This window comes from Garra rufa, chromosome 20 (assembly GCF_049309525.1).
Source record: "Garra rufa chromosome 20, GarRuf1.0, whole genome shotgun sequence".
Lineage (NCBI taxonomy): Eukaryota > Metazoa > Chordata > Actinopteri > Cypriniformes > Cyprinidae > Garra > Garra rufa.
The window spans coordinates 37,262,453-37,274,291 of NC_133380.1; the positions used below are offsets into that span (position 1 = coordinate 37,262,453).

At 38.0% G+C, this 11,839-nt stretch overlaps 1 protein-coding gene across 2 annotated transcripts in view; it reads right to left on the bottom strand.

The window, feature by feature from the left end:
• The window catches only part of socs7 (suppressor of cytokine signaling 7), a 21,105-nt gene extending 10,267 nt beyond the window's left edge, over positions 1-10,838 (bottom strand). The window contains exons 1-4 of one of the 2 annotated variants that reach the window (XM_073825799.1): positions 8,979-10,838; positions 7,798-7,862; positions 7,439-7,543; positions 646-777 (exon numbers count right to left, since the gene is read on the bottom strand). In XM_073825799.1, coding sequence (XP_073681900.1) covers positions 646-777; positions 7,439-7,543; positions 7,798-7,862; positions 8,979-10,321 — 1,645 coding nt within the window. In that variant the 5' untranslated portion in view covers positions 10,322-10,838. The remainder of the gene's footprint in view (positions 1-645; positions 778-7,438; positions 7,544-7,797; positions 7,863-8,978) is intronic. The other variant, XM_073825800.1, reaches the window with a different exon arrangement.
• Positions 10,839-11,839: the final 1,001 nt, after the last annotated feature.

Here is an 11,839-nt window from a genome sequence, read left to right on the forward strand (position 1 = left end):
ACCATAGAAAAAAATTCTGAACTGTTTGCCTCAAAAAACATAATTTCTTTACGACTGAAGAAAGAAAGACATGAATAACTCCGCTCTATGACAACTTGCCCTGGTCTCCCCTATAGCAGCATATCACACTGTAGGATACTGATTAAATATCATATCAACTATCAATAAACATATGTACATGCTATACTTTCTTCAATCTCCCTTATGCCTTGTATATAAGTTATTGTATTTCCGTATGAGACACTGATCAAAAGATGTTACAACACACAGCTTAAGTTTGAACCTTACAGTACGGCACCATCGCTCACACTTCCTCTCCCTACAAACGCACATTAGTCACAGCGCCCTTTTTCTCTGAACTGCAAAAGGAACTGAGAATCGAAACCACACGTTTAACCAATGCCTTTGTTAATTAAACAATATATGCAGCGAGCGACGTGTATTGTCTTTGCCTTTGCCTTTCACAAGTTACGTTCGCACTTTATTCCATTACCCTTTACGTTTCATGGAATAAAGGTGCTTCTGAGGGCAGAAAATGAGCCGGTCTGCAGAAAGGAGATAGGGGAGGTTGGGATCTGCTCTCAGAACCAGAAAGACACCCTGAAACACACACACACCGCCTCCTCCACTGCACCCAAGTCTTACCATTGAGGCTGAGACTATGCTGGATGGTAGCGTGGAGAGGGGGAGGAGGAGGAAGAGGCAGAGGGAGAGACTGCAGGGAGGCCCCCATTACACTCACTAGGAAAGGCCCAGGCTGCGGCCCACCTATATCGTCTGGAAGAGAGCAGGAGGGAGGGTTCAGAGCCAGGAGAATAAGGAGATGTCATAGAAAAAGCAATGGAAGGGTAGACAGAAGGTTGGAGTCTATTAGAATGAGACAGGTGCCACGGGCGATGAAGAGGAATCAGAACATGACTGAATTCAATCCTAACGCCATTCGGCTTTGGAGCAAAGGGATGGCAATATCATACGTTCTTGCATATATTAGCAGGAATAGCTCAAAATGCAGCTAGATTATACTGTGGAACTAACATGAATATTACTTCCTATGACCTATGCTTTTCGTGTGAAAAACATGTAGCTTTGCCTGTCTGAACCATAAAGGAGCAGGACAAATCCTCCAATTATGTGACAATATCTGATCCTCTTATAGCACTTGAAGACTAAGACACCGTGACAGGAAGCATTTGACGTGGGGAACTGCGACATGGGAAAACAACACGGGCATCTGTAAAAATAAATCCACATGCTGGCACTCACAACTCAATGTTCATTTTTTCCCAGCCGAATATTTTAGGTTTAATACAGTGCCTTTTATTAACGATATACAGTGTTGGGGAAAGTTACCTTTAAAAGCAATGCATTACAATATTGAGTTAAAAGTAACTAATTACGTTACTTAGTTACTTTTTATGGAAAGTAATGCGTTACATTACTTTTGTGTTACTTTTTAAATCTGGGAAGGGGTTGCTTGTTTGTTTTTAATATAAAAAGTGATATTTTTGGCAAATGTAAAAGCCGTTTTACATCAAAAGCCGAAGGCTTAGAGAAAAGTAAATTCGCGTCTGTACAGTAGACCGCAGAGGAAAACATGTTAAAAGAAGGTAAGCAAATGTTAGATTATCTTGAGTGATTTTTGCTTATTAGTATGGATGAATTGGATCATCGAAGGTCAGCAGCGAAGATATCAGTTAATAAATTGGGATTAAATACATAAAGGATATTTGTATTATTTAACAATTAATTATTGCAGGTTTGCGTTGAATTTCACTGTTTTTATTCATTTTGAAGAATGCTGTATCTGTTTTTTTAGTGAATGAGATGAATTTATATATGTTTACATTTATTCTAGAACTAAAGTAACATCATACTTACAATTTCTCTCAACATGGGGACAGGAGAGCTCTTAATCAATAAATGGGGGAAAAGTGACTGGCGTTACTTATTTGAAAAAATAACTCTGATATTTTCTTGTCAATTAAAAAGTAATGCATTACTTTACTAGTTACTTGGAAAAAGTAATATTATTACATAACTTGCATTACCCCAACACTCATGATATACTACTGTAGTTTTAATACTTCATTATATTTTTAATTTAAGTTTTAGTTTTTTAGAATTTTAAGTCATTTTTTTAATATAATAGAAAAAAAAATACAGTCAAAGCTAAATTTATTCAGACACCTTCAACCATTTCTCACACTATCACAGTTTACTCGCTATTTTAGAAATCATCTTGATAATGTCAGATAACTTTGATAGAAAGCTATATAATGGACTACAATCGACCAAAATTTCAGACAACTGTTAGTATGTTTGCAAACTATCAATTCTTCGTTGACCAATTACCAAGCAATGCTCAATTTTGTTCAGTCTGTGGTGTAAAAAGGTCACATTAGCAATTAAAAAGAACATGGTCAGGTCAAAGTGTCTGAATAATTTTTGGTCCCAAATTTTCATAAATTTACTGGCAATCCACTGTGTGATTTTTTGGGGGGTATAATATGTCACAGTTTACTTTATTCTGCTATCCTCACTTACATAAATGAACTTTTTACATTTTTGATTAGACTGTATAATATTGAATATTTTTATTCATTTTATATCAGTTTTAGTTTTGAGAAATGAAAAATGTTGCCTTGGCAGCTAGCTTTTTTTTCTTTATTTGATTTTAGGTAGTGTTTTGTTTATTTTAGCTAACATTTTTTTAGTTATTTTTTAGTTAACATTTTTTTGTTAGGCTATTTTTTAGTTAACTATTAAGAGATGGGGGGTGAAAACTTTTGAACAGAATGGAGATCAATATTTTTTTCTAAATATCATATCTGAGATTTTATTTAGTACTGCCCTTCAGAAGTTACAGAGGATAGTTACATGTTTCCCGGAAGACAGAGTAAGTTACATTTACCTACATAATGTTGGAAAGGGTTTAAATACACAAAATGCTGGAAAAACAGAATTTGGATAGGATTTTTCAAAAGAACAGCAGACAGTTTAACTGTTCAGGACAGACAAGGGACTCATTAACTATCACTAAACAAAAAAAAAAAAAAAACACAGCTGTGGATCACTCAGGTAACAACACAGTATTAAGAATCAAACTTTTAAACAGGGTTAATTTTATAAATTCAACTATTATTTTCTCTTGTGGACTATATGTAAACATCTTTCATGATGTGAAATATCTTATTCAGGTCAGTACTAAATAAACAATAACTTATAAACAATAACTTATAATAATAATTCTATATAATAAAATTAATTAATAAAATAATTCTACATAATAATAATTCGATTCTAAAAGGGGGATGTAAACATTTGACCTCAACTGCATATAAATACTTGTAATATATATACATGCATGTATGTGTATTTATATATAAATAATAAATATACACAGTACACACACATGTAAACAAAAACTTTTTTATGCGATTAATCGCGATTAATCGTTTGACTACTTACAACTTTTTTTCAGTGTAAACTTTAAAACGCAGCTTTAGAGCTCAAAAATGCACCATTTTAAACTAAATAAATAATGTACATGTTTTTATAAAATAAGGTAAGAATGTCCTTGGTAACCTCTTTTTTCTTTTAATAAAAAGAGTCAATTATTTTTATGCAATCAACATTATGCCACAAAAATGCTGTCAATTGAGCTCAACTTGTATTGAAACCTGACATATTCCTTAAAAGCTCTACCCTAAACATGATAAACAATCAACTTCAAACAAACAAAGACTGAATAATCCACATACCTAATCATCTTGGTTCACTCCTGACAAAGACTGCTTCTTCATATATAACTATTCAGATGTTCAGTACAGAGATCATTTCAATCGTCACTACAAAGACCACACTACCACAGTGAGCTGATGTACTGGAAGAGCGTGAGCAGAGGCCTCACTTTTTTAGAAACGGAACTGCTCGCCTGTGTGCCAAATACTGGTCAAGTCAAACCACACCTAGACCTACACAATAACTCACTTGAAGTGGCGCTTCTGTGAATTTTATGCTTGCAGAATGCAATCAGAGACTCCGGTAACCATGAAATGAAAAGAATGAAGTCTGAATAAAAAAGGGAAATGAAAGGACAAAGTGAAAGAATAAGCATGTAGGCTGACATCCTACACGGCATCTTCAACATCCGCCTTGGGTTCCATCACAGCGGTGAGGTGAATAAGATTGTGGACCAAGAACATGCGCTTTTATTGAACTACTGTGATGGCATTTTGAGAAGATAGACTCTTTTTAAGACTACATATATTACTTACTATGCCAGTGTCATTGCATTTTAATATAGCACAACAACAAAAAAAGATTGCCAGGTGAGTAGGCGATCTTTTGATGTTGTTTGACACAGATTAGCATTTACACTACAAATGTGATCTGGTTAAATGCGTTTGATCTGAATGTTCACAAAATATTTTGCCCATATTTATATATTTATGTCTATTTTTAGTGCCCAATACTGAGTGAGTCACCCAAAATGGATGTTAATTCCATGTATGTACACTATCGTTCAAAAATGGGGTTAAGTACAATTTTTTAAAATAAATTAATACTTGTATTCATTAAGGATGTGTTGAATTGACAAAAGAAGCCATGTGTAATTTTACAAAAGATTTCTACTTTAGGTAAATGCTACACTGCTTTTAAATTTTTTTGTCTTGTTTCCAGCCAAAATATCTAAAACGTCTTAAATCAAGAAGGATTTTTTAGACGAGTAAAAATTGTCTTGTTTTCAGAAAAAACAAGTCAAAATTAAGTGAGTTTATACATAGAACAAGCTAAATAATCTGCCAGTGGGGTAAGCAAAAAAATCTTATTTCAAACAGAAAACAAGATTATTTTTCTTATCCCATTGGCAGATTATTTTTCTTGTTTCAAGCAAAAACACACTTAATTTTGACTTGTTTTTCTGAAAGCAAGACAATAATTTTTACCCGTCTATAAAATTCTTCTTGATTTAAGACTTTTTAGATATTTTGGCTGGAAACAAGACAAAAAATTTAAGTAAGAAAAGCATTTTTTGCAGTGTATTCTTCTGAACTTTCTGCATGTCTGTATGTCGATAATAATAAGCAACATTTCTTAAAGGGATAGTTCACCAAAAATTCTGTCATTAATTACTCACCTTCATGTCGTTTCAAACCTGTAAGACCTTTGTTCATCTTGAAACACAAATTAAGATATTTTGATAAAATCCAAGAGCTTTCTGATCCTGCATAGACAGCAATGCAGTTGACACGTTCAAGGCCCAGAAAAGCAGTAAGGACATTGTTAAAACAGTCCATGTGACATTCAACCGTAATGTTATAAAACTACAAGAATACTTTTTGGGCGCAAAGAAAAGAAAAACAACACTGCAAAAATTGCTTTTCTTACTTAGATTTTTTGTCTTGTTTCCAGCCAAAATATCTAAAAGATCTTGAATCAGGAAGGATTTTCTAGACAAGTAAAAATTATTGTCTTGTTTTTAGTAAAAACTAGTCAAAACTAAGTGAGTTTTTGCTTAAAACAAGCAAAATAATCTGCCAATGGGGTAAGAAAAAAAATCTTATTTCAAGCAGACAACTAGATTATTTTTCTTATCCCATTGGCAGATTATTTTGCTTGTTTCAAGCAAAAACTCACCTAATTTTGACCTGTTTTTACTAAAAACAAGACACTCATTTTTACTCGTCTAGAAAATTCTTCCTGATTCAAGAATTTTTGGATATTTTTGCTGGAAACAAGACAAAAAATCTAAGTAAGAAAAGGATTTTTTGCAGTGAATGACTTTATTCAACAGTTTCTTCTCCTGTATCAGTCTTCAACACACTTTGACAAAAGTATTCTCATAGCTTTATAAAATTAAAGTTGAACCACTGACATCACATGGACTATTTTAACAATGTCCTTACTAATTTTATCGGTCCTGAACGTTTCAGATGCGTTGCTGTTAAAAAGTCAGAAAAGCTCTCGGATTTCATCAGAAATATCATAATTTGTGTTATGAAGATGAACGAAGGTCTTGTGTGTTTTTGGATTAATTACTGACAGAATTATCATTTTAGGTGAACTATCCCTTTAAGCAGCAAATCAGCATATTAGAATGATTTCTGAATGACACTACTTTGCCATCATATTCACAATATTACTATTTTACTGTCATTTTGATCAAAACATAACACACTGTTTAAAAAACATGTTTATCTGCTTACCCCCAGGGCATCCGAGATGTAGGTGACTTTGTTTCTTCAGTAAAACACAAACGAAGATTTTTAACTCAAACCGTTGCAGTCTGTCAGTCATATAATGGCAGTGAATGGGCACCAAACCTTTGAAAGTAAAAAAAAACCATGCACAGACAAATCCAAATTACACCCTGCAGCTCTTGACGATACACTGATGTCCTAAGAGACGAAACGATTGGTTTTGGCTAGAAACTAAACAGTACTAATATAATTTATTACCTTTGATACACAGCAATGTCCAACTGTCCTGAGTGCTTGCTCAGCATCCGGCGCGTTATATGTGTACGCGCTCTGGCGTAGTATACGCAAACACCGGAAGCGATCTGTTGTGTGTATACAACACTCATTGTTTACACAGTGCACAGAGATTGTGGGTATAGCGGCTATTCAAAATGGTAATTACTTGTGCTTATCCTGATTGTTCAAACCGATTTAAAGCTAAAAGATTACGTTTGCGCAAACTCATCCGGGACTGTTGATTTTTCACTGGTTGCTTGGACAACACACCTATAAACTTAGTAAAATTGTGGAGTGTCTGCAGCACTCATTTTTCCCCTTCCGGTGTTTGCCTATACTATGCCAGAGCGTGTACACATGTAACACGCCGGATGCTAAGCACACGCTTAGGACAGTTGGATATTGCTGTGTATCAAGAGGTAAATAATGATATAAATACTGTTCAGTTTCTCGCAAAAACCAATCGTTTCGTGTCTTGGGACATCAATGTATCGTCACGAGCCGCAGGGTGTAATTTGGATTTGTCTGTGCATGTTTTTTTTTTTACTTTCAAAGGTTTGGTGCCCATCCACTGCCATTATATGACTAACAGACTTCAACGGTTTGAGTTAAAAATCTTAGTTTGTGTTCTACTGAAGAAACAAAGTCACCTACATCTTGGATGCCCTGGGGGTAAGCAGATAAACATCAAATTTTAATTTTTGGGTGAACTATCCCTTTAAAAATCGTATCAACCCCAAACCTTTAAACGGTAGTTTCTAAAAACTATGCGCAGACAGATACAAAACATAGAGGTGTAAGCAGAAAGTATAAAGGGAATACACCGTGAGGGAAGGGGGGAGGTTACTGGAGAAATGTTTAAAAAGTGTGAAACAGATGGAAATGTGAAAGGTATGAATGAAGAGGAGCAGAAGCGAAGGAGATCAAGAAGGTGTGTGAACATCTGTAGTGCGGCTCACCTAGAAGACTGAGGCTCCGCCGAGGGGGAGGTGGAGGAGTGGGAGGATGAGGGGAGTTCCTGCCTCTTTGAGAGATGTCCACATCAACCAAGGACACGGTCTCTCCTGTGACCAGAGCCACAATACAGAACTTAATGACAAGAGCCATAAGAACAACATTAATTTGTTAGAGTAATGTAGCATAATTCCAAAGATTGGCCTAAAATGAGACTAATCTCATCCAAATCGTGTATCTGTGTCATTATATTTCCCATGCACTGTGTAAGCTCATTAGTGGTTTGCAAATGTGCCTTCGTTTAATGTATTCCAAGGATTCCTTTAGCTTGCACCCCATTATGTTCCCTTGAATCTTCGTTTACCTGTAAAAACGGGAGTAAAAGAGGCTGCAGAAAAGGCACTTTGTGCCCTTGTTAGTCCAGGTTGGCTGCAGAAAGAAAATCATTGTTTTAATTAGTAGAGTTTGAGAAAGACAACATATTAATTCACATTTGTTTACTGTATCATTTTTAGTGTAAAATGCATGACACTTTAGAAGTACACACATTATAAATGTTGTATCCTTCATACAGAAACTGCACTCACCTGTGATCCGAGGCTCAAATATGACATTGAGAGCCATATTGAAAACTATTAAAAATCATTATTTTTTAAAGTAACAAGTTTAAGGACCTCGCGGAAACGTGTTTAATGAGTTTATGACAGAAAATACACATACTTACGGAGTAACAAAATTTGTATTTAAAAAAACGTGCAAAAAGGTGTCCCATTTCCTAGGTAACTTCTATAGTAAGTGTGAGGGGCTACATTTTTGATCGAAATGTTTATTTTGGGGTCAAATTTTAAGTTGCACAACATGATGAAAAATCAAAGGTAAATAAACAATGAATGCTAACATGCCATGTGCTACTTATGTCATTTCCAATGTGTTTTTAAAAAGAGTTTTTAAATGTAATAGTAAATTTAGGTCTGTGTTGTTCTACAACATAAAAATACACATCGATTTGAAGCCAATGTGTGTACAAAAGGTTACTGATCCTAGTGGGACTACAATGGTGGTCAAAATCTGTGTGATTTGTTGTAGTCATTATCTAACAAGTTGTTACCAACTGTTTTTAAAAGCAATATTTAAAAAAATGCTGTCAATTTAGGTTTGAGGTAACTTTGTGTATGTAGTTTATGTTGTATGAAAACAAACATTCTATATAGTTTAGAAAATGGTAATAAAATTTTAAAAGAACTTAAGATTTAAACTGTGCCAGAACAATTTCATCTCGATAATGTCAGATAATGATGGAAACGTATGTAACAAAACATGGTCAGGTCAAAGTGCTTTTTGATCAATTTTACTGGAAGTCCACTGCATGAAGAATTTTGGGGTATAATATGTCTCAGTTTATTTTGCAATCGCCTACATAAATTAACTATAGCGTCCTGCACCCACTAGTAAAAATGTCTAAACATTATATCTGGTGTCTAAATAATGTATATAATCATAGAAAACAAAATATTTCATCAAGGTTGTTTGGGCAGTAGAGCTCACCTGGCCGTGTCTTGTTCCCCACCGCTCGCTCCAGACATGTCAACTAAACTGCCCGCTGAGGATATGGAGAACGTGACAGAAGGTCTCTTGTCCAAAAGGTTGTTAGAGCCACTACAGCTTTTAGTTCTGAAAAGTTTGCTCAGGCGGATTTTAAGCGAGCCCTTTCTGGATTTCCCTGGTACTTTCAGAGTCTTCTCTCCTCCGCTCGCACCGGAAAGATGCGCCCGGGTCGTGCTCCTGTCCGGCCGGGCCTTCGGTGTGGACGCCTGGCTAGAGCACGGGGTGTTCTGGCTGGGTTCGGTTTGGGACAGGACCTCGGGAGTCAGTTTGTCGCTGGCAGGGGCCTGAGGCCTGGTGTTTACCGAGTCTCGTAACAAACAACACGCCGGCGAGCAAAGTCCCCCGGACACCCCCATAGCTTGTCCGGAAAGCACCGACGGGAAACACTTGAGCGCAAACGCGCCCGGCTCAGCGTTCTGAGACTCGGTCTTCTGACAAGCATTGATGCCCAGGCCGTTCACCTCCTCTGACCCGAGGCCCTCCAGCACCAGCAGCGCATCGCTGGTCTCGGTCGGGTCCTCTCCCTGCCTGATTCCAGCCGAGCCGAGCACGCTTTGACACGAGCAGTGCTGCAGCTCGCCATCCTTGAGCAGAAACTCGGGTACCGGAGCGACTCCCAGCTCGCCGAATTTCCTCGCCAGCTCCAGCACGGGACCGTCGGGCAGCTGGAGCTGCCGCTGCGCCGTTGTCATCGAGCTCGTTTTGTGATCCACCACCGGCGGCCAGTCCTGTTTGTCCGTGATCAAGCGATGCCGGTGGCAGAGCTCGGCTCCATCCGTATCCGTAGCAACCGCTGGCAGCTTGAGCTGTGGATGCAGCGTCCATGTAGGCGGATGCTGAGCGTCCACAGCGCCAGATTCGGAAGCGAGGACCGCTTGGTCCTCAAAAGCCCTGCGCTGATCCTCCGAGTTGCTCTCGGCAAATCCTTCAGAGTCTCTCGATATGTTTCTGAACACCAACAGCTGAGGCCCCATTCCACCTCGGTGGCTGAGATCGTACCCGTGGGCCTCGGCTGGATGAAGAGGAGGAGGCGGCACAGACAGCGCAGGTCTAGTCGCCATCACTCCCGCGTCAGGTGCCTCCGTTCCGCTGGCCTGCGGAGCTTTGTTCACCGCCGAGATGTGGCCGTGATTCTGCGTGCATTCAAAGTTCCCCTTGATAGCCACCGTCAGTCCGGTGCCCGACGACAGATTCCCATTCTCCTCGTCCAAGCGGTCATCCTCGGCCGCGGAGACCAGGCGCATCAAGACAAAATCGGGAGACATATCTTGCGCGTTGTTCATTATTATTCCTCAATATCCTGAAGGAATGAGCGATATCAGCGTTTCACATTGCTCCAGTCATGAGATCTCGCTTGTGTGATGATGGTGATGATGGTAATCCTCTTGGTGTTAGTTAGCCCCCTCACTCAGCGCCAGACAATTAGTGCATATAAACTCTATTTCAGTCGCCCCTTCAACATTGCGCACGTCCTCGTCTCATTTCGCGTCCGGCCCTAAAAATCTCCACGGGTCTTTGTAGGGTCATACATAACGCTTCGTTTCACGCAATCCTAACGGCGTCTGTGGTCACATTACTGTCGAGGCCCCACCCGCCCGCTCACTTCCGCAAATTCGATGCGTTTCGTGTTTGGTCTTATCGGTGCCATTGCTGTCCACTTGGCTGCAGGCTATGTGCTGTCCCCCTTAGTGACGTGCACCGCGCTGTAATGTTGCTTTCATGTCATTTACCGCGCTGTTGTCTGGAAGACGGCCTTACCAACTGATGTTTATGATGCATCAATTGTAGTGGCATCGCCTTTCCGCACGATTCCAGCGCGGACAAAACTCTCCCCGCAAATCGCTTGCGTTATGACTCAAAGACAAATGACTTGCATGATATCATCATTTCAATAATGACTCTCATTCTCATATTCTACAATTGTAAAACACAAGGCCTATAATTAGAGCCAAGATCATAATGCTTAACATTAATATAACTTATTTAAACAAAAATGCATTTTTTACATTTTTATTTTTCTTGTTATTGACGCATACCATGCGCTATTTTAATCAGTGAATTTAAATGGTAGCCTACATTTTTTAATTTAATGCATTTTAATTAATATGCTATAATAATTTGGAAAGAATTAGCTCAATTCTGTTTAGTTTTATATGGAATACCAAATTTGAACTTTACAAAAGTATTTCAGGTCATCCACGCCTAAAGATATTTTAAAATCTCTTCACGGTATGCATATGCATATTAAAGGCATATACAGATACAATACAGTTATTGTTTACATTCATCCATTGTTCTGTGGTCAAGACTTTTCATTTGAGCTGTATTTGTGAAATGCAATTTCACTGATGTACCAAACGGTGTCGCTGTATACAAACATTTACACTTGTCCACAGAGCCTTTTAAACCTCATCTCATAACAAAGAGTAGATTTTATTACAGTTATGGATTAACACAAATATTCAGAAGAAAATGTGTTTTCAGAGTACGTAATCAGTGGAATATTACATGCACTTAAAATATCATCTCCCATTAAATGCACACAATATTATTGCACAAATCTAAACACAAACATATTCATGCATTAAAAAAATATAAACAGTTTAGGTGTGCATGTATATAGATGCACATATGTGTATAAGCGTACACACAGCCACAGCCTCTGCAGTCCTGAGTGGGGGTGGGGCCCCACAGGAATGAGTGTTGAATCTCAGAACCCTGTTGCCATGGCACCAAAACAAGGATTCGCCTGCATTACCCAGTATGACTGGATTTGTCTGAATCATCTTTCTCTCACACAC